At 41.4% G+C, this 24,071-nt stretch overlaps 1 protein-coding gene and 1 pseudogene across 5 annotated transcripts in view; both read right to left on the bottom strand.

Moving 5' to 3' along the window:
- LOC127663948 (tripartite motif-containing protein 30A-like) overlaps positions 1–24,071 on the bottom strand; it is a 131,662-nt gene that overhangs the window by 103,064 nt on the left and 4,527 nt on the right. For 2 of the 5 annotated variants that reach the window (XR_007973070.1, XM_052155791.1), the window contains exons 1-2: positions 10,088–10,262; positions 1,817–2,291 (exon numbers count right to left, since the gene is read on the bottom strand). Coding sequence is in view for 4 of the 5 variants with exons in the window: in XM_052155791.1 (XP_052011751.1) it covers positions 1,817–2,236 (420 nt within the window). In the remaining variant the exon portion in view is untranslated. Of the gene's footprint in view, positions 1–1,816; positions 2,292–10,087; positions 10,263–10,535; positions 10,663–22,955; positions 22,988–24,071 lie in introns of those variants that run through there. The other 3 variants (XM_052155780.1, XM_052155810.1, XM_052155802.1) reach the window with 3 other exon arrangements.
- On the bottom strand, positions 18,553–23,241 carry LOC127682944 (tripartite motif-containing protein 30A-like; annotated as a pseudogene).

Below are 24,071 nucleotides of genomic sequence, written 5' to 3'. Positions count from 1 at the left end.
GATCTTGTAACTTTCTTGAGCAGCACAGTGGAGCTGGCCATGGATATGGGGGGAAAGGGGGTGCTGGTTAGCAGGCCCTAAGCGTGTGAATGCAGAAGAGCCCTCCTGCTTGACTGTTGGGCAGTGATGTAGACAAGGGAGAGACACCCTTCTCCCCTTATCCCTTGCCATCTTTGACAGTCAGAAGAACTGGCACCAGGGTCATGATAGCGTGAGAACTGGTCATGTCTTTTACCTCAGCAGTTGAAAAACATGGGAGAGCAGGCCCTATTCCTCATACAGGCAGCAGGGTAGAGCAGATTCTGGTTCCTGGGATCCATGGTGAGTGGGCCTCAAAGGTGTGCGAGAGCCCGTGGCTTAGATACTGCTCAGGCCAAGACCCAGGGCTTAGAATTCCCCACTGCAGCATCTACCCCATCAATGAACTGCCAGAGCAGAAGAAGGGACCAGTCATAGAGATCCAATACTACAGGATCACCTTGACACAGGGTAACAATAGGATATCTGAGAGGAGTGCTAGTGAGGTTCTAGTAGTGATAAAATATTAGAAGCCAGAGGATCCAGAGCAGATCAATGACTCACTGCAATGATCATTTGCAAGCAAAGAATTTTGGACTAAATCGTATACCGTAGGACACAGTGTGACATACTACAGCTTTCTCAATGAGTTTTTCACTGTTAGTGGGGAGCTTGTAAGAGTGAAGCGCAGGTAATAAAGGGTCAGAGATGAGTGGGGTTGGAGTACATGATGTAAAATTCACTAAGAACCAATAAATAATTTAAAAAGAAAGCAAAGAGGCATGTAAATAATAACAACGGAATCAAAGAAAATACAATAAGCAAAATTTAAAGCAAACAAACCATAAAAAGAGCAAAATAAAAAAAATCACAAGAAGTGCCTATAGATGCAGAAGATATGTTCTGAACACATGGGGATCCCATAAAACTCAAGCCATGATGTAAAACCAAGGACCTATGAGGTTCTAAACACAAAAAGGGAAAGAAAAGTCCTGACAACATAATCAGAGAAAGAACCTCCTAATAAGGGCTTGGTACACTTGTGCTGGCTGTGCATCCATTGCTGGGCATGGGACTTTCCTTAACAATGGTTTCTTTCCCCAGTGTGACTCCCTTAGAGAAAAGTAACTCTTCAGTTCAAGTAGCGATCAATTACAGATTGCTTCAGGGTTAGGGATGGGTAATATGTCCACTTCTGCATCTTGTTCCAGAATTCCATCTGGTACAACCCCGTTCAGGACTTGTGCATGTAGCCACAGTCTCTGTGAGTTTATCTTTGGTCTCAAAAATAAGCAAGAGAAAACAAATGTTACGCCCAGAACTTGCTGCTGTGTTCCTCCTTATGGAAAGCCTCGTCTCCTGCCTGATGTCTCAGCTCCCACGTGCACATTCTCTTCACTGCTGTGTGAAATGTGCTTGTTAACCCCACTGTGGGGAGTCACTAGATGGCATGTTAGGTCCGGTGAATGAATCTGACATTAACATTGAAAGGATATAAACTCAGAAGACAGCACAAGTTCTTCTGTTGTTTTGGCTTTCCTTGACATCAACTCAATTTAAAGAAGCAGTTCCAAAATATTTTTTTTTTTATCTTAGCAATTGTAGTCGAGGTAGATTCTCTTAGGCTGAAGGGGAATAAATCACCATGTCATTTTAGGAGTCAAAATGTAAAAGAGTTCAGAATGATATATCAAGTTCAAAGTCTATAATGCTCAGGTAAATACCCTGTCAGAAAACGTGGGAGTTTCCCATCTGTTACTGTATTCTGCTTTGTTTCCTGTATCCTCCTGCTCCTTACCTTGTACTCATTCTTCACCTCTTCAATGAGAGCTGTCTGGTGATCACGGTGCTCTTGAGATCGCTCACAAAGCCAGCAGATGGCCATCATATCGTTCCTACAGAAGAGCTGGAGTCTCTCTCCATGTTGTTCACAGACATTCACCTTCTGCTTCTCCTCTGGAATGGACTTGAACCCCTCGAGCCTTTCTACTATGTTGGCCACATGTCGATTAGGCCTCAGATTCCCAAACGTGTAAGGAACTCGGCACACAGGGCAGTTGCCCTCCCCTTCTGTGTTTCTGTTGGACTCATAGTTGAGTGTGATGCAGGCTCGACAGAAGCTGTGGTTGCAGTCAGCACTCACGGGTTCCTTCAGTAGCTCCAGACAGATAGGACAGGTCACCTCTTCCTTTATCATCTCCAGGACGGATGAGGCCATAGTTGCTGTGATCTTGTGTCTGTCTCTCCTCCTCCTCACACTTCTGCACTGGTGCCTGTATGATACAGATGAGGAAAAGAACCAAGTAAGAAGTGGAGGATCAGAGTGAACCCTGTGCAGAGGTCAAGGAAGGACCACAATTACCAATTAAAAGAACAAAGGAAGAGACATGGAAGGAGGTTTGGTGACATAGCAAGTAGTACTTTGTCATTCTTCAGGTGCTCTTCCTTTAGGCCATCCCGCATGACAAATTTGATGTACAGAAATGTTTTCCCCCTTTTACTGAAGAGAAGCAAGAGTTTACTGACAACAGCCTTGTGTAATCTCCCTTTTATCCTTCCTGTCTTTCCCATGTACCATCACCAGTGTCAAAAGCACCAAACCTCTCAATCCTCTGTCCACTCTTCTATTGTCAGCACTTTCAGTGAGACTCACTCTTTTTGTCAGTTTCTTACCAGAAAGAGCTGATGCTGAAGTGTAAACACTCCCACGTCCTGATGCACATGTGTAATGATTCCTCTGATTGCCATCTAATAAATGACCACACATGTGTTTTTTCATATGTTTACATTAATCTCTGTGCTACATATATAGAGATGGACACTTAAGACTGCCATTTGTCTTCAATACCCTGAAAAAGCATGAAAATCATTCCATGGAGTCTTCTTTCACAGGTGTCTGCTTTAACCCATAGTGGTCACCAAAGAAAAAAGTGCTGGCTACTAAGACACAACTGGCAGCCAGAACAAAGCGTATGCGGAATTATGTCCCCAGTTACTTGGGGGCTCTGAGGAATCTTGTATCTGTAAATGTTAAGATTTTATCTTTGTCTAGAAGTTTGCCAAAAAACATTAATGGGTGACTCCAGGTATGTATGCCACCATCATACTTACTGAAATCAATTCTACATCAAAATTATTCTTAAAAGTACACGGAGTTTTCTCCCAATAACATGTAAAATTAGTTCAGCATGAAAAACCAATGGACAAGTCATACTATACTGACAAACTGAAGAAAAGATACTCCTGTTGGCCAGGTTGTGGTGAACACCTTTAAGACAGGTTGATCTGTGAGTTCAAGGCCTCCTGGACTACAGAGTGAGTTTCAGGATATTTACCACTATATAGGTACTTTGTCTTACTGACCACACACCCAAACCCCAAAGAAACTCTTATCAGTCTTTGCCTGAGAAATATTCGAAAAAAATATTCTTTTCAGTAATAAAATTTCCAAAACTGTCTATAACTATACATAAATTTCCTTACTGTAAAGTCAGAAATGAAAATCCCATTGCTAATCTCATAGTAAATTTAGGGCAATGGAAAAAATCTTTAAAATCATGTATAAAACAAGCATACTTATTTTTGCCACCTCTATTCATCACAGCAGGTCAAGTACTTGGAATAAATGCAAATTGAAAAACTAAAATAAGCTTCCCACCACTATTTGGACCAGGGAGCCTGGCAGCTCCAGATCCTTCTGTGTAAGGTCAGTCAGGAGAGAGTGATCTCCTAGTAGCATTTTCACTTCTGAGTACAGAGGTGAGATCTCCACCTTCTCTCTGGAGGGGAACAACTAGGAACACACAGGGCCTAAGATCAGGAGAACAGCTGGGAAGTCTTCCTGCCACCATTCGGGCCAGGGAGCCGGGCAACTCCACAGCCTCTGTACACAGCCTGCCAGGAGAGAATGATCTTCCAGCAGTGCTTTCACTGCTGAGTGAGGAGGTGAGAGCTGCACCTTCTCTCTGTAGGGGAACAACTAGGAGTGCACAGGACATATGATCAATGAAGCAGCTGGGACAGAGGACTTCAGGCTGCCATTTGCCCCAGGGAGACAGGCAGCTCCACAGCTTTCTGTGCACAGACTCTGATAGAAGAGAGATAGTCTCCTAGGAGTAAGGACACAGGATCACAGGCCCAGCCTGAGACAACAAGACCAACTAGCACCAGAGATAACCAGATGGAAAAAGGCAAGCACAAGAACCCTACCAACAGAAACCAAGGCCACTTGGCAACATTAGAACCCAGTTCTCCCACCACAGCAAGTCCTGAATACCCCAACACACCAGAAAAGCAAGAATTGTATTTAAAATTATAGGTCATGATGCTAATGGAGGGCTTCATGGAGGGCTTCAAGAAGGACATAAATAACTCCCTTAAAAAATACAGGAGAACACAAATAAACAGGGAGAAGCCCTTGAAGAGCTAAGGGAAAACACAACAAAACAGGTGAAGGAATTAAACAAAGCCATCCAGGTTCTAAAGAAGGAGGTAGAAACAATAATGAAATCACAAAGAAAAACAACTCAAGACATAGAAAACCTAGGAAAGAAATCAGGAGTCATGGATCCAAGCATCAACAACAGAATACAAGAGATAGAAGAGAAAATCTTAGAGGCAGAAGATACTATAGAAAGCATTGATACAACAGTAGAAGAAAATGAAAAATGTCAAAAACTCCTGATCCAAAATATCCAGGAAATTCAGGACAAAATGAGAAGACCAAACCTAAGAATTATAGGTATAGATGAGAGTGAAGATTTCCAACTTAAAGGGCCAGTATATGTCTTCAACAAAATTATAGAAGAAAACTTCCCTAACCTAAAGAAAGAGATAGCCATGAAAATACAAGAAGCCTACAGAACTCCAAATAGATTTAACCTGAAAAGAAATTCCTCCAACACATAATAATTAGACCAAATGTACTAAACAAAGAAAGAATATTAAAAGCAGTAAGGGGAAAAGGTCAAGTAACAAATAAAGGTAGGCCTATCAGAATTACACCAGACTTCTCACCAGAGACTATTAAAGTCAGAAGAACCTGGTCAGATGCCATAGAGACCCTAAGGGAACACAAATGCCAACTCAGACTGCTATATCCAGCAAATCTCTCAATTACCATAAATGGAGAAACCAAGGTATTCCATCACAAAAAACAAATTTATACAGTATCTTTCCATAAATCTAGTAGTTCAAAGAATAATGAATGGAAAATACCAACAAAAGGAGGGAAACTACACACTATAAAAAGCAAGAAATTAATCTTCTTTCAAGAAACCCCAAAGAAGATAACCACACAAACATAAAATTACATCAAAAATAGCAGGAAGCAACAATCACTATTCCTTAATATCTCTTAACATCAATGGACTCAATTCTTGAATAAAAAGACATAGACTAACAGACTGGATACATAAACAGGACCTAACACTTTGCTGCACTTTTGTGTTTCCAACAGGAAACACATCTCAGTGTCAAAGACAAACACTACCTCAGAGTAAAAGGCCAGAAAACAGTTTTCCAAGCAAATGGTCCCAAGAAACAAGCTGGAGTTGCCATTCTAACATCCAATAAAATAGAACTTCAACCAAAAGTCATCAAAAAAGACACAGAACACTATACTCATCAAAGGAAAAATCTACCACAAATAACTCTCAATTCGAAACATCTATGCTCCAAATACAAGGGCACCCTTATTTGTAAAAGAAACTTTACTAAAGCTTAAAGCACACATTGCACCTCACACAATAATTGTGGGACTTCTACACCCCACTCTCCTCAATGGACAGATCAGGGAAACACAAACTAAACAGAGACACAGTGAAACTAACAGAAGTTTTGGACCAAATGGGTTTAATAGGTGTCTATAGAACATTTCATCCTAAATCAAAAGAATATACCTTCTTCTCAGCACCTCATGGTACCTTCTCCAAAACTGACCATATAATTGGTCACAAAACAGACCTCAACAGATATAAGAAGATGGAACTAATCCCATGCTTCTTATCAGATCACTATGGAGTAAGGGTGGTCTTCAATAGCAACAAAAACAACAGAAAGCCGACATAAAAATGGAAGCTGAACAATGCTCTATGCAGTGATACCTGGTCAAGGAAGAAATAAGGAAAGAAATCAAAGACATTTTAGAATTTAATGAAAATGAAGGCCCAACATACCCAAATTTTTGGGACACAATGAAAGCAGTGCTAAGAGGAAAACTCATAGCTCTGAATGCCTCTAAAATGAAGCTGGAGAGAGCATACACTAGCAGCTTAACAGCACACCTGAAAGCTTTAGAACAGCTTTAGAAAGAAGCTAATACACCCAAGAGGAGTAGAAGAGAAACACAAACTAGACAGAGACACAGTGAGACTAACAGAAGTTTTGGACCAAATGGATTTAATCAAACTCATGGTACCTTCTCCAGAACTGACCACCAATCATCAAACTCAGGGCTGAAAGCAACCAAATAGAAACAAAAAGAACTATACAAAGAATCAACAAAACCAGTATCTGGTTCGTTGAGAAAATCAACAAGATAGATAAATCTTTTGCCAGACTAACCAGAGGGCATAGAGACAGTATCCAAATTAACAAAATCAGAAATGAAAAAGGAGAAATAACAACAGAAACTGAGGAAAATAACAAAAACCATCAGATCCTACTACAAAAGCCTATACTCAACACAACTGAAAAATTTGGATGAAATGGACAATTTCCTAGACAGATACCAACTACCAAAGTTAAATCAGGATCAGATAGACAATCTAAATGGTCCCATAACCCCTAAAGAAATAGAAGTAGTCATTGACAGTTTCCCAACCAAAAAAAGCACAGTATGAGATGGTTTTAGTGCAGAATTTTATCAGACCTTTAAAGAAGACCTAACACCAATACTCTTCACAGTATTCCACAAAATAGAAACAGCAGGAATACTAGTGAACTCGTTCAATGAAGCCACAATTTCGCTGATCCCAAAACCACACAAAAATCCAACAAAGAAAGAGAACTTCAGACCAATTTCCCTTATGAATATTGATGCAAAAATACTCAATAAATTCTTGCCAACTGAGTCCAAGAACACATCAAAATGATAATTCACCGTGATCAAGTAGGCTTCATCCAAGGGATGCAGGGGTGGTTCAATATTTGGAAATCCATCAGTGTAATCCACTACATAAACAAACTCAAAGAAAAAAAACCATGGTCATTTCATTAGATACTGAAAAAGCATTTGACAAAATTCAGCATCCTTTGATGTTAAAGGTCTTGTTGTTAAAGGTCTTGTTTAGAACCAAAATTCAAGGCCCATAACTAAACATAGTAAAAGCAATATACAGCAAACCAGTAGCCAATATCAAACTAAATGGAGAGAAACTTGAAGCAACCCACTAAAGTCAGGGACTAGACAAGGCTTCCCCCTCTCTCCATATTTATTCAGTATAGTACTTGACATTCTAGCTAGAGCAATTAGACAACAAAATGAAGTCAAAGGGATACAAATTGGAAAGGAAGAAGTGAAACTATCTTTATTTGCAGATGATATGATAGTATACTTAAGCGACCCAAAAAACTCCACCAGAGAACTCCTACAGCTGATAAACAACTTCAGTAATGTGGCTGCATATAAAACTAACTCAAGCAAATCAGTAGCCTTCCTATACTCAAAGGATAAGTAGGTTGAGAAAGAAATTAGGGAAATGACACCCTTCACAATAGCCACAAACAATATAAAGTACCTTGGTGTGACTCTAACCAAACAAGTGAAAGATCTGTATGACAAGAACTTCAAGTCTCTGAAGAAAGAAATCGAAGACCTCAGAAGATGGAAAGATCTCCCATGTTCATGGATTGGCAGGATTAATATAGTAAAAATGGCCATCTTGCCAAAAGCAATATACAGATTCAATGAAATCCCCATCAAATTCCCAACTCAATACTTCATAGAGTTAGAAAGAGCAATTTTCAAATTCCTCTGGAATAACAAAAAACCCAGGATAGCTAAAGCTATTCTCACCAGTAAAAGAACTTCTGGGGGAATCAGTATCTAGGGCCTCAAGCAGTACTACAGAGCAATAGTGTTACAAACTGCATGGTATTGGTACAGTGACAGGCAGGTAGATCAATGGAATAGAATCGAAGACCTAGAAATGAACCCACATACCTATGGTCACTTGATCTTCGACAAAAGAGCTAAAACCATCCAGTGGGGAAAAAATAGCCTTTTCAACAAATGGTGCTGGTTCAATTGGAGGTCAGCATGCAGAAGAATGCGAATTGATCCATTCTTATCCCCTTGTAATAAGCTCAACTCCAAGTGGATCAAGGACCTCCACATAAAACCAGACACACTGAAACTAATAGAAAAGAAACTGGAAAAGAGCCTTGAGCACATGGGCACAGGGGGAATTTTCCTGAACAGAACACCAATAGCTTATGCTCTAAGATCAAGAATTGATCTTAAAATTACAAAAGTTTCTGTAAGGCAAAGGACACTGTCAATAGGACAAAATGGCAACCGACAAATTGGGAAAAGGTCTTTATCAACCCTTAATCCAACAGAGCATTGATATCCAATATATACAAAATCTCAAGAAGTTAGACTCCAGAGAGCCAAATAACCTTATTAAAAATGGGGTACAGAGCTAAACAAAGAATTTTCACCTGAGGAATAAGGCTGAGAAGCACATTAATGAGAATTCAAAGTTCTGATGTCATAGAAGAAAGTGTCCTTTTCCAAATAAGCCTGGCAAATAAATTGTCCCAGGTTTCATTTACTAAGAAGAGTTATCTGAAGCAATTTAACTTGTACTCCTTAGATGTTGGCACATTCAAAAACTGGACAACTTTAAAATGTGTACTTTAATATCTCATAACACATGGTAGTAAAGACAGTTAATTCCTCTGTTCAGAAAAGTGGTGTCCACAACTGATTGAAAGCAAGACAGCGCAAAGGGAATGGGGAATGAATGGAGTCTTGACAATCCTCATGCCAACCTGGATACAGGGAGACTTGATCTGTGTCTTCTGGTATCTACATTAGCTTGGGTGAAGCCTGAATTCTGTCCTCCAAGTCCTTTCTTTTCTTTTATGGTTCTCAAGATCTCTAGATCTTTCTATCAACAGACATCTTTCAGTCTTTTATGTCATGAAACTCATTTAGGAGCTCATGCTGTTTCTCCTAGGACAGTAATATTTACCTAGAATCCAAGCAGCTAGGGAGGCTGACCTAGGACAATTCCAGGTCAGCTTGCCCTATACAGGAATAGGAAATCTGTCACTTATAGAGAATGCTTTTCCAGTGTTCTCCTTTCTCTCTCTCTCTCCCCCTCCTCTCTCTTCCTTTTACCTCATCTACTGGCTCTTTCCTTGTTATTCATTTAGGGTTTGGTACAAACTTGCAAGTGCTCCTCCAGCCCACTAATTATACCACAATAAGCTACAGCTCCTGGCTAATTTTTCTTCTTTAGACGTGGTGTTATTAGGTCCTTTGACTTTGGCTCTTCCTGTTTCAGCTTTCTTGATAGCTGAAATTACTAGCCTGGGCTGATCTTGATTTAGGTATAGCACATATGGCCTAAGGGAAAGGACAGGTGATGGTAATGACTTTTAATGGACATTACAAATTCTTTACAGACTTCCCGCTATTTCATAGTACAAGTACATTAATAGGAGGCTGCAGAGAGATCAAGACTTCCAATCACAGAGACAGAGCAAAGGGAATGAGCCCTTAGAATCATGGGCAAATCTACCATTACTCAGAGAAATCTTAAACTTTTGTTTTCCAACACCTCTCTGGCTGTACTCCTTCTTTGGAGGGAGAGCAGTGTCTGTGTTGGTGCAGGAGATTCATGCTGCAACTCATAATTCAAGATTAGAAAAAAGACCAAAGTTTTTTTGGAAAAATAACTGGACCTCTCCAGACCATGAAAGCTGTTTTCCTCAAGGCTGCCCTGTCTCTGGCTCCTTACCCCCCCCCCCCCCCCCGCCATGCCCCCAGAATAATCAGCAGGAAGCCAGCAGTTTCCGTCTTACTCCCTCCCCCTTCTCAACTTCAACTGAAACTCACCAGAACAAAGACTGTGTTTTCTTCTAAATTCCTTCAAACTTGGCAGTCGAAAATTGACTCACACCTTCAGATACCCAGCCAGAGACCCAGAATCTGTGGACAGGAGCAAACACAGGCCAGAGTCTAAGACCTGAGGATTCAGCCAACTATGCTCGTCCTGTGGTGAGGCAGGAGAGAAATGAAAGTTAAGACTTCAAAGGTTGGAACTGGGAAAAAGAAACTACAGAACTACCAACCAATGGGGTATTGCCACATCATTAACTGGTGTTTTACCACCAGAGGGACTCAGCTGCCTGGGGTCAGCTCTGCCTTCCAGGAGCTTGGGGCATTTTTCAGAGCTACAGGAACTTGTTATGTCACTGGTTCAGAATCACGATACAATCACGCACAAAGTTCCCGAACCTCTGCAAAGCTGGAAAGAAAGCCTTCCCCATGGTTTCTTCCTCACCTGAGCTCCTGGCTGGGTGTTGCCTTGGTGACACGTGTGGCCCAAAGGGAAAGAAAACCAAGGCTGGGGACAGAAAGCTACAGTGTTGCCTTGAGGTTGGAGCTTTATTCTTACAGGATGAGAACAGGAAGGAGGTTGTAGTTCAGTGAAGCTGCCACACAAGCAAGATTTCAGACCCAACATGGACAGGATGGGAGGAGTCATGCGCGGAACCAGGCAGAAACCCCTCAGCACACTCACAGCAGATAGAGTGGTGAGCTGCAGAGGGCGCTCTAGCTGCCCCATGGTCTCCTCCAGATTATGTGTTCTGTGACTGAACAGACCTAGTCCTTTCACAGTGCTGATCTGATCCATCCATTCATTTCCCCCTTCCAGGAGTCCCTCACCAGAATGTCTCACGAGGTCCCATTTGATTTAGGATTTGTATTAAAGACCTGTAGTACTGATGCAGCAGTCCCTGAGTAGAAGGTAGAAATCTGTAGGGCTGTGAATGGACTTCTCTGAGAGTAGTGTTTGCCCAGCATTATGGAGCCCAATGATGGGCCTCAGCACTGAACAAAAGCATGTGTGCTGACTGACAAAAGCATGTAGTCTGTCTTAGTTACTCTTCTACTGCTCTGATAAACACCATGACTGTGACTAGTTGTAAGGAAAGTCTTTTTTGGGGGGTTCACAGTCCCACTGTGTTAGAGTTCACGACCAGGATAGCTAAAGCAGTTCTCAACAGTAAAAGAACTTCTGGGGGAATCAGTATCCTGGACCTCAGGCAATGCTACAGAGCAATAGTGTTAAAAACTGCATGGTATTGGCACAGTGACAGGCAGATGGATCAATGGAATAGGATTGAAGACCCAGAACTGAACCCGCATATCTATGGTCACTTGATCTTCAACAAAGGAGCAGAAAACATCCAGTGGAAAAAAGGATAGCCTTTTTAGCAAATGGTGCTGGTTCAATTGGAGGTCAGCATGCAGAAGAATGCGAATTGATCCATTCTTATCCCCTTGTAATAAGCTCAACTCCAAGTGGATCAAGGACCTCCACATAAAACCAGACACACTGAAACTAATAGAAAAGAAACTAGGGAAGACCCTTGAGGACATGGGCACAGGGGAAAAGTTCCTGAACAGAACACCAATAGCTTATGCTCTAAGAATAAGAATTGACAAATGTGACCTCATAAAATTACAAAGATTCTGTAAGGCAAAGGATACTGTCAAAAGGATATATCGGCAACCAACTAATTGGGAAAAGATCTTCACCAATCCTACATCTGACAGAGGGCTAATATCCAATATATACAAAGAACTCAAGAAGTTATAATTCTAGAGGACCCCGCTATACTGCTCAGGGGCATATACCCAGAGGATTCCCCAGCATGCAATAAGGATACATGCTCCACTTTGTTCATAGCAGCCCTATTTATAATAGCCAGAAGCTGGAAAGAACACAGATGTCCCTCAACAGAGGAATGGATACAAAAAATGTGGTATATATAAACAATAGAGTACTATTCAGCTATTAGAAACAATGAACTTATGAAATTCTTACACAAATGGATGGAGCTGGAAAACATCATCCTAAATGAGGTAACCCAGTTTCAAAAGAACACTCATGGTATGCACTCACTGATAAGCGGATATTAGCCTAGAAGCTTGGAATACCCAAGACATAATCCACATATCAAATGATGTCCAAGAAGAAGGAAGGAGTGGCCCCTGGTTCTAGAAAGGCTCAGTGCAGCAGTGTAGGGGAATACCAGAACAGTGGGTAGATGGGGGGAACAGGGGGAGGGAAGAGGGCTTATGGGACTTTCGGGGAGTGGGGAGCCAGGAAAGGGGAAATCATTTGAAATGTAATAAAAGAATATATCAAATAAAAAAAGAAAGAAAAAGAGTTCACAGTGGGTTGCATGATGACAGACTGGGGCACAATGTGCTGGAGCAGGAAGTGAGAAGTCACAACTTGACACACAAACTAGACACAAGCCTGAGGCAGAAAGAGAATGGTGGTAGTGTCAGAATCTACAGAATCCTGAAAGCATGTGCCAGTGTCATACCTTCTCCAATTATGCTACACTCCTAATCTTTCCCCAGTAGTCCTGCTAACTAAGAACCTAGTATTCAATGTTATTAGCCCTAGGGACATTCTTATTCAAACCAGCACAGGATCCCCCTGCTTTGCAGCTGGCTGCAAGAGGATCAGGAGCTCACAGGCCATACTCAGCCATGGTGACTGACATCAGGACAGAATGGGAAATACATGAAACTTGCCAAAGAGAAAAGAAAGGGAGACAGAAAGGGAAAAAGAAAGAAAATAAGTTAATTAAAGAATGTCGGTTATGTGTGGGAACAATGGAGAAATCTGTGTAGTCACCATCACCTGTCTCTCCCTTAGGTGGTTGTGAGTCACAATGTGGTTGCTTGGATTCGAACTCAAGACCTTCAGAAGAGCAGCCAGTGCTCTACCTGCTGAGCCATCTCCCCAGACCAACATTTATTTCTAATAGAGGAAAGGATTTCCTATGGTGCATGATTATGGAAGCAATATTATACAGAGAACTCAAGAGATACATGAACTTAAGTGCTTATTTTTTATTAAATATAAACATGGATTCATATTTTGATAAAAGTAAAAACATCTTTGAATTTATACTACAGATCTTATTCATTTTTGAAATTAATTGATAACATTATTAATAATAATAATAGTGTCTACACACTTGAAATGAACATGCTGTAACAGGATTTATTCTATCTATGACAATGTCTAGAGCCCCTTTCTTCGATTCACAAAGCTCCTGCAATAAGCTACAGAAGCCCTTACCATAAAACAGAATGGAGAAAGTGATCAGACCATCAAGTATCTTCACCAAAAAAATCAAGACGTCAAGGGAAAAATGTGGAGCTACACTCCACAAAAGAAAACCAAGACCATTGTTTTCAGGTAGGAGACAAAAGTGGATGGTGTTGGGCCAGGGGTTGGCCAGTGGACCAACACATTTAGCTTCTATTAACTTCACTATTCCACTCCATAACCTATCTGCACTGCAGTGGTTAACACAAAGTATTAAATGGAAAAACAAAAACAAAAAACAGAACAAAACAAATGAAGCAGGCCACCAGCATGGGTTGTAAAGCCTGATCAAGAACCACAACAGACTTCTACCAAATCCATAGCAATGTGGAATGTTCTTGTTTGTAAATCAGTAAGTTAGAGGGACAGCGCCCTAAGTACCCGCAACCTCTGGTGCCTAGGACACATCAAGTAAAGGGACAGAGGGGTTTCAATTGTAGATGGGCTGTACCCAGAATTCGTCTACCCAGACTTAGCTGTGTTCTGGGGCCATCTAATCGCCAAGCTAAGGAAACTATCTCTCTTTAGGTCTACAAATAAAAGGCTCCTGGAAACAATAGTCTCGCACAAGGAAGTGTGGCCCAGAGACCCACCTCTATTATCCTAGTCTAAAAAGAACTCCAAGAAACTAAGTAGGGGGTAGCTAACTGCAAACCAGATACATACAGGGGAACTCAAAACCACAAAGGCTTAAAACTTCTGAAGTGTACCTTTTCCAAGACCCTTAAAGTAACTTTGGAATAGGAAGTAGAAACTAATGAAAAACAAAATGTAAAACAAAGCTCTCCTGATTTGAGAGGGTGACTGCAACAGCCCTTAAAGATCAAAAGAGCCAGAGAGTGCCTCACCCAGGGGCCCTTCTACTTTGTGCTGGTGACAGCCTTGCTGGTATGCTTAGCCAGTTGTCTGGATAGTAGGAGGCACAACACCATCTGGATCTCTGTTGATGTGATTAAAGAGCTCTTGCTGTAATGTACCAGGTGAGAAGCCTTGTTTGCAATGTGCTCAAAGATGTCATTGACAGACGAGTTAACTGTGCCCATGGCCTTGGATGAGATGCCAGTAGCCAGTTGCATCTGCTTCAGCACTTTGTATACAAACATGCAGTAGCTCTCCTTGTGGCTTGTGCTTCTTGCCCTGGTTCTTTTGTGCTTTGGTCAGTCTTCTTGAAACCTTCTATGGGAGCTGGAGCAGATTCAATATGATTGAAATCAAACAGTGGAAAACAATATAGTAAGTAGAAAAACCTGTTATTTAATCCTTTTCTTTCTTTTTTATTAATCATTTTATTCATTTACATTTGTTGTGATATCTCCCTTCTTGGTTACCTCTCCACAAACCTCCATACTATCTCACTGGCCCCCTCCCCTTTGCCTTTATAAGGGTACTACTCCTCATACTCATCCACTCCTGCCTCACCACTCTAGTATCCCTCTATACCGGGGCATCAGGCCTCCCAGGATCAAGGGCCTCCCCTCCCATGGATGTCAGAAAATCCCATTCTCTGCTGCCCTTGTATCTGGAGCCATCTATGCCTCCATGTATAATCTTTGGTTGGTGGTTTAGTTTCTGGGAGCTCGGGGTGGTCCAGTTAGTTGATACTGTTCTTCCTATGGGGCTGCAATTCCCTTCAGCTCCTTCAGTCCTTCCCCTAGCTCTTCCTGGGCTCAGTACTATGGCTGGCTGGGAGTATGTGTATCTGTATTACTCAGGTGCTTGTAGAACCTCTCAGGGAGCAGCCATACCAGACTCCTGTCTGCAAGTGCTTGTTGGTATCAGCAATAGTGTGGGGTTTGGCGTCTGCAGATGGGATGGATCCCTATGTGGGTTGGTCTCTGGATGTCCTTTCCTTTAGGCTCTGTTCCATTTTTGTCCCTGTCTTTCCTATGTACAGGAATATTTCTGGGTTAAACAATTTTTGAGATGGGTGGGTGGTCCCATCCGTTAACTAAGAGCCTTGTCTATCTACTGAAGGTGGTTTCTACAGTTCTTATGGTATCTTTGTTGGGTATTTAGACTAAAGTCATCCCTGTGGGGTCCTGGGAATCTTTCACTTCCTTCCCATCTGGGACTTTCTAGTGGCTACCTCTAGGGCTCCATCCCCCACTGCTACATACTACTATTCAATTTCCTGACCCTCACTCTTTCTTTCCCCTCTGATATCTGATTCTGCCCCCTTTTTCCTCCCTCTCCTTTCTCCCTCCCAGGTTCCTTCTTCCCTCTACTTCCTGTGATTATTTTGTTCCTCTTTCTATGTAGGACTGAAACATCTACAATTTGGTCTCTCTTCTTACACTGGTAATGGTTTGTGGGTTATATTACAGGTACTTTGAGCCTTTGGGGTAATATGCACTTATCAGTGAGTTATCATGTGTGTTCCTTTGTGTCTGGGTTACCTCACTCAGGATGGTAGTTTCTAGTTCCATACATTTGCCTTCGAATTTTATGAAGTCATTGTTTTTAATATCTGAGTACTTCTCCATTGTGTAAATGTACCACATTTTCTCTATCCATTCTTCTGTGGAGAGACATCTGGGCTGTTTCTAGCTTTTGGCTATTAGAAATAAGGCTGCTATGAACATAGTGGAGCATGTACCCTTGTTATATGTTGGAGTATCTTTTAGGTTTATGTCGAGGAGTGGTATAGCTGTGTCTTCAGGTGGAACTATTTCCAGTTTTCTGAGGAACTGCTAGATTGAATTCCAAAGTGGTTGTACCAGTTTGAAATCCCACCAGCAATGGTGGAGTATTCCCTTTTCTCCACATCCTCTTCAATATCTGCTGTCACCTGCATCTTCCATCTTAGCCATTCTGACTGGTGTGAGGTGGAATCTCAGGGTCATTTTGGTTTGCATTTCCTTGATGCCTGAAGCAATGTGAAGGTTTTGAATGGTCTGCTGCATACTCTGCCAGCGTGTGATGCTAGAATCTGGATTGTACTTTCTGCCCTGTAAGTGCTCCCTCTACTCCTCTCACAGAGAAGGTGCTCTAAGGGGAACTGAGTCCGCTGTTTTTCAGGAGCTGTACTAACCTCAGCGAATTTCCAAAGGAGGTTGGCATATCTTGTGTCACATCACTTCTAGGACTCCTGCCTGGACATCAGAGAGCTGCTGAGCTGTAGGATCCTGCTGAGAACTCACCCCATGGTAAAAGGTAGAAAAAGAGTCTTGCCTGCCTGCCTGCTCTGAAGAGATCCCTCTAGTCTTCTGTGGCACTAGGGCTTCAACTTCTCTGGGAACCACAACCCATGATGTATCCTTTGTGTTTCTGTCTGTTTATGTCAATATGAATCTTTAAATTATCTCTGATTCCCCAGTAACTCTTAACATTGGCCTCTTGAACCTCCTTGATTATCTACAGCCTTGCACATTCTCCTTTAAGGGTGTTGAGTTTGGTCTATTGCTATGTATTGTAAACCTCAACATAAAAGCAAAGCAACCCAACCCAAACCAAAGCGAATTCATCCTGTGTAACTGAGCCTGACTCCAGATGCACAGAAATCTTCTTGTCTTTGTCTTCTGAGTGCTGGGATTGTATCAAAACCATCATGGCAACATATGTTTGTCATACTAATGATACTTTATTATGGTCACATCAAAAGGGAGGAAAACATAGAGACCATAGTGGATGCCTGTTACATGCTAGAAGCAGTATGAGTTCCTAGAAACATTCTATTGTTTATATTTCACAACATAACAGAAGGTATGGTTGTGGGTATCTTTGTCAGTATCATTCACTGTGAAATTGAAAATCATAGAATTGATCTTACTTGATAATGAATATAGCCGAACAAATATCCTCTCAAAAAATAAGTGGGAAAACAACAACAACAACAACAACAAAATCATAGAGATCTACAACATATTAGAGTAGTATTGATGGCAGTTTGCAAAACAAGAGAAGAGGTATATCTTAGCTTCCCCAGTCACACAGTGTCACATAGAACATCAGTACAGCACATCTACTCAGTAATTAGCACAACCACCACCTACTGAGTGTTCAGTGGATACATTATAAGTATTGAACTTCTTCTTCTTAATAAAATTACACAATCCCTTTTCATTTGTGTACCTGTTTCACCCTAGGTGTTCTGTAGCATATTTGTGAAGTGAGGGGATAAACTGATGGAGTGGGCTGCCTGCTTTAGTTAAGAGAGTCTGAGTGAGTGAACTCAGTTCATCACTCTAAGAGGAAAGGGATTTTACTCTCAGAGCCTCTAAAGATTTCAAATTCATTTTTCTACAATGACCTGCAATATCGATGTACTATTTTACCAAAAACAAAAAAAGAAAAATTAAAGAAAAGAAAAAAACCAAGCAAACACAGTCTTGAGAGGATGTTATTCAGGGTTGAACTGCTATGTGGAGAGGCAGGATCAGAACCTGGAAACTCTAAACACATGGTCTTAGTGGATATCATTTGAGAAGTTTCCTTCTTAACTCTTTGATGAAATTCAAGCATTGTGGTTATACTGACCTTCTGCTAAGGCCGTTCCTTAGCAAAGGATTGCTACACAAATTTTCTAAAGTGTTATACAAGCTGGGAAAGAACTTTCTTTCCTCTTTTATCAGTGACAGAAAGAATAAGTTTGTGGATACCTGACAGAGGTGAGGCAAGTAACTGGGTAGTAAAGCAACTTATAAGCACTCACAAAGCCCTGACTTCTGTCTTTGGCATCTACAAAAAGGAAGGTGTGTCTACCATTGTGGACCTAGATAGTTCTGTCTGTTAGTCCTGGGGTTTGAAGTCCTTAAAGAATGGGGGCACTATAATCTAACGCTGCAGACAACTTTATATCAGTTTCAGTGTACTTTTAAACATGAATGTTCAAAAGAAAGCAGGAAGGTTTTTTGAGTTCAGAAAAACATGCAAATACATACCAGTAAGAACAAACAAAATTTTAACAAATCTTTCCTACAACTGTCTCAGGACAGATCATATAAGCACAATTGTCTGGAACCATACTATAGATTATATCTTGGAAAACATGGAATCAAGGCACAAGCCCATATTCAGAATCAGAGTACATGGAGGCCAGCACCCAGTATATCCTTTTACAGGAATGGGTTCTGTAGCTGTGTTCTGACATCCAACAAGAATAACCATGTCTTACAAACTGAAAGCATATGTTGTTTTTGCAGAGAACCATGTTCTCCATGAGTCATTCTTTTGACTGTGTTCCTATAGATATGGTATTGGCAGAGGCTCTAATTCCCTTTGTGAGGGAGCAACAATTTTCTTTGGGAATATGGCAAATGACAAATGACAGTAATCATCCTGTGAGTAGAGAAGCAAGTAAATCAAGGAAATGATCCAGTTTGTAGTTCAAAATGAAGGTTATTAAAAAAAGGGCCCAAGACAAAAAAAAGTTAGAATGATGCAGGGGAGTTTTGGCACATGAGGCACACTAGACATGCAGGCACTGCACAGATAGAGGTGAGGGTTTAGGAGGGTGGTCTGCATACTGTCAGTGGCTCTGAACATTCCATAGGATTAAAATATGGATAGACTGCATGAGGCAAGGCAGGGTCAAAAACCTATAGATGAGAGCTCCATAGTTATAAACATCATAAAATGAGAGAGTGCAAGCTTCCTGGTTCAGGAAAACCCCGACATGCCTGGGAGGAACAGGCAGAGAGAGTGCCATGACACTGGAATTGTGGGTGACAGAACACTCATCAAAGGCCTTGTATTCAGACTTATTCTCCGTCCCTATAATCCAGTAGCCATATTTAGGTTGGTACATTCCATTTTGTTTAACATTAGAATTATGTTGCATTTTGAAGCCCATTGTACCCATTGGATGAGGTCCCGTTGGATGAGGTCCCATTGGATGAAGCTGGGTTGAGCACACCTTCCATCATTTAATCCGAGCAGCCAGGCATTACTTGTAGACACTTCTACTTCCCAGTAATGTTTCCCTGACTGAATAGCTGGATATCCAAGGACACCCAAATGGAAGGTCTCAGAAACATGAAGATTCCTCCTATAGTAACTTATATGTTGTATTTGTCTTTTTTCTTTGTTAATGGCAATGATTGCCTGGTTGCTTTCACCTAGAGTCACATGGACTGCAGAAAAATGAGACATATATGTTCTGAGTCAGATTAAATACAAGGTACAACCTTATTTTTAACTTAAGCAACAATAGCATAAGGAGAAAGAGAAAGGAAATGTGGAGAAGCCTTGTTTGAACTTAAGGAAAGGCATATTACTGTGCATATTGGAAGTAACAACATGAAACATGAGACCGAACAGAGAATTATACTCTGGAAGACATTGAAAGGAGAGGGCCTCATGATGTTGTGTTTTCTCCTTACCCCAGTATTGCTGGACATCCACAAGCCCTGAAATAATGAAAGTTTACAGCAGTAAGTACAAGCAAAGGAATCAAACCATTAAATCCATTTCTTTTCCAAATAAGTAGAAGGTTTGGAACTTGATATAGGATGGGATGAATGAAGAATTCCCATCATATTCAATGACATCATAGGGATACAGTATCTACTCTTCTCTGTCCCTCCACCCATATTCAGAAACCTTACTTGCTTCTATATGCAGTCAAGCCACACCCATAATCATACACAGAATCACGGCATTTAGTTGTCCTCCCCTTGATATGCTTGCCTTTCAGAGTTGGAGCTTGGAACGTTCTTCTTTTGGGGGGAACAGTTTGGGGCTGTGTCAGTCTAAAGGTATGACTTCTAGAAGCAAAAAATTGACTTTCATATTTTAAAACCTTTGATTTCTGACCCACACTGACTCCCTATCATTCTAAGCATAGATATTTGTGATCTCTCCAGAGAATTCTGAGCAGGAAGAGGGAATGTAGACTATTAACTGTAGACCTGTAGGCATACTAATGACCCTGCCCACTTACTTGCTGTGTGACACCAGGAAATCTTTATTCTCCTAAGCACAGTGCCTTAACTTAAACACTCACACAATGTGCTTCATCCACTTTCCTCCTCTTCTCCTAGAACTCCGTTAAATATTCCCTACTATGTGATATTTGATATCTGCACTTTTTTTTAAAAAAACAAACTCCACCATGTAGTGTAGCCCTGGCTTTCCTGTAGTTACTGTGTAGACAAGCACACTCCTGAAACTCAGAGATCCACGAGCATCAGCTGCCAGGGCTATGAGTTTAAAACCTGTACATCAACTGCTCACATGAACATTCTTTTTTCTTTTCCTTGTTTTTTATTTATAACTGCAGTTTTTGTAGTTATCTTTCTTTTTTTCACTGAAAATGACTTTTCATACAATACATATTTCAAGGCATGTTTTAAAAAAAGTTTTATTTATTTAAGTATATGAGTGCTCTCTTTGCATGTATGCCTACATAATAGAAGAAAGCATCAGATCCTATTATAGATGGCTGTGAGACACCATGTGGTGGCAGGAATCGAACTCAGGAGCTCTGGAAGAACACCTGGCGCTTTTAAGTGCTCAGTCATCTCTCTAGCCCCACACAATACGTTCTGATTTAGTTTTTTCCCTCATTACTCCTCCAGGTTCCTCACCACCTCCCCTCCCTTCATATCCACACCCTTGTGTCTCCTGTTAGAAAACAGAGGAACCTGTTCTCTGGAGCACTTGGGAGAGTAGATCTTGTAACTTTCTTGAGCAGCACAGTGGAGCTGGCCATGGATATGGGGGGAAGGGGGTGCTGGTTAGCAGGCCCTAAGCGTGTGAATGCAGAAGAGCCCTCCTGCTTGACTGTTGGGCAGTGATGTAGACAAGGGAGAGACACCCTTCTCCCCTTATCCTTTGCCATCTTTGACAGTCAGAAGAACTGGCACCAGGGTCATGATAGCGTGAGAACTGGTCATGTCTTTTACCTCACCAGCTGAAAAACATGGGAGAGCAGGCCCTATTCCTCATACAGGCAGCAGGGTAGAGCAGATTCTGGTTCCTGGGATCCATGGTGAGTGGGCCTCAAAGGTGTGCGAGAGCCCGTGGCTTAGATACTGCTCAGGCCAAGACCCAGGGCTTAGAATTCCCCACTGCAGCATCTACCCCATCAATGAACTGCCAGAGCAGAAGAAGGGACCAGTCATAGAGATCCAATACTACAGGATCACCTTGACACAGGGTAACAATAGGATATCTGAGAGGAGTGCTAGTGAGGTTCTAGTAGTGATTAAGTAGCAGAAGCCTCAGACCAGATCTATGACTCACTGCAATGAACATTTAGAAGCAAAGAATTGTGGACTAAAGTGTACACTGTAGGGCCCAGGGTGACACAGTACACCTTTCACAATGGGGTTTTCACTGTTAGTGGGGAGGTTGCTAGACTGAAGGGCACGTATGAATGGAGACAGAGATGAGTGGGGTTGGAGTACATGATGTAAAATTCACAAAGATCCAATAAATAGTTTAAAAAGAAAGCAAAGGGGCATGGAAATAATAACAACAGAATCAAAGAAAATACAAGAAGAGAAATAAGCAAACACACTGGAATATGACAAAACCATTAAAATAGCTAAAGAAAAGAAATCACAAGAAGTGCATATTGATGAAGTGCATATGTTTTGAACACATGGGAATCTCATAAAAACTCAAGCCATGTTAAAAATCCAAGGAGGTTCTAAACAGTAAAAGGAAAAGAAAAGTCCTGACAACATTATCAGAGAAAGAACCTCCTAATAAGGGCTTGGTACACTTGTGCTGGCTGTCCATCCATTGCTGGGCATGGGACTTTCCTTCAGAATGGTTTCTTTCCCCATTGTGACTCCATTGAAGAAAAGTAACTCTTCAGTTCAAGTAGCGATCAATTACAGATTGCTTCGGGGTTAGGGGTGGGTCATATGTGCACTTCTCCTTCCTGTTCCAGAATTCCATCTGGTGCAGCCCCTTTCAGACCCTGTGCATGCAGCCACAGTCTCTGTGAGTTTATATTTGGTCTCAAAAATAAACAATCGAAAGCAAAGTTCATGCCCAGAACTTGATGCTGTTTTTTATTACGGAAAGCCTCATCTCCTGCCTGATGTTTCAGCTCCCACATGCACATTCTCTTCACTGCTGTGTGTCATGTGCTTGTTAACCCCACTGTAGAAAGTCACTAGATGGCATGTTAGGTCCTTTGAATGAATCTGACATTAACATTGAAAGGATATAAACACAGAAGACAGCACATGTTCTACTGATTTGGCTTTCCTTGACATCAACTCAATTTAAAGAAACAGTTCCAAAATATTATTTTTGTATCTTAGTAATTGTAGTTGAGGTAGATTCTCTTCTGCTTCCATGGAATAAATCATCATGTTTTTTTAGGAGTCAAAATGTAGAACAGTACAGAATGACATATCAAGTTACAAGTGTATAATGCTCAGGTAAGTACCCTGTCAGAAAACGTGGGACTTTCCCATCTGGTACTGTATTTTGTTTTGTTTCCTGTATCATTATGCTCCTTACCTTGTACTCATGCTTCACCTCTTCAACGAGATCTGTCTGCTGACCATGGTGTTCTTGAGATCGCTCACAAAGCCAGCAGATGGCCATCATATCGTTCCTACAGAAGAGCTGGAGTTTCTCTCCATGTTGTTCACAGACATTCACCTTCTGCTCCTCCTCTGGAATGGACTTGAACCCCTCGATCCTCTTTACTATGTTGGCCACATGTTGATTAGGCCTCAGATTCCCAAATGTGTAAGGAACTCGGCACACTGGGCAGGTACCCTCCCCTTCTGTGTTTCTGTTGGACTCATAGTTGAGTGTGATTCAGGCTCGACAGAAGCTGTGGTTGCAGTCAGCACTCACGGGTTCCTTCAGTAGCTCCAGACAGATAGGACAGGTCACCTCTTCCTTTATCATCTCCAGGACTAATGAGGCCATAGTTGCTGTGATCCTGTGTCTACCTCTCCTGACTCCTCACACTTCTGCACTGGTGCCTGTGTGATACAGATGAGGAAAAGAACCAAGTAAGAAGTGGAGGATCAGAGTGAACCCTGTGCAGAGGTCAAAGAAGGACCACAATGACAAGTTAAAAGGACAAAGGAAGAGACATGGAAGGAGGTTTGGTGACATAGCAAGTAGTACTTTGTCATTCTTCAGGTGCTATGCCTTTAGGTCATCCCACATGACAAATTTGATGTACAGGAATGTTCTCCCCCTTTTACTGAAGAGAAGCAAGAGTTTCCTGACAACAACCTTGTGTAATCTCCCTTTTATCCTCCCTGTTTTTCCCAAGTACCAGTGTCAAAAGCACCAAACCTCTCAATCCTCTGTCCACTCTTCTATTGCCAGCACTAGTCAGGGAGACTTGCTTTCTCAATGTCAGTTTCTTATCAGAAGAGCTGATGCTGATGTTGAGTGTAAACACTCTCACATCCTGATGAACATGTGCAATGATTCCTCTGATTGCCTTTTCATAAAAGACTATTTATGTGTTTGCTCCTATGTTTGCATTAATCTCTGTACTAGATGGATAGAGATGGTCACTGAAGAAGGTCATTTGTCTTCAATTCACTGAAAAGGTATGAAAATTATCCTATGGAGTCTTCTTTCAGTGTTGCCTGCTGTAACCCATAGAGGTCCCCAAAGTAAAGAGCTGGCTACTAGAACACAACTGGCAGCCAGAATAAAGGGTATGTGGAATTATGTCCCTAGTTGCTTGGGGGCTCTGAGGTATCTTGTGTCTGTAAATGTTTTTTTTTTTTTACTTTATTAAAATGC

Source organism: Apodemus sylvaticus, chromosome 1 (genome assembly GCF_947179515.1).
Source record: "Apodemus sylvaticus chromosome 1, mApoSyl1.1, whole genome shotgun sequence".
NCBI classification, from domain to species: Eukaryota; Metazoa; Chordata; class Mammalia; order Rodentia; family Muridae; genus Apodemus; species Apodemus sylvaticus.
Note: the sequence above shows the minus strand (reverse complement) of the source record. Positions and strands in the feature narration are given on the sequence as shown.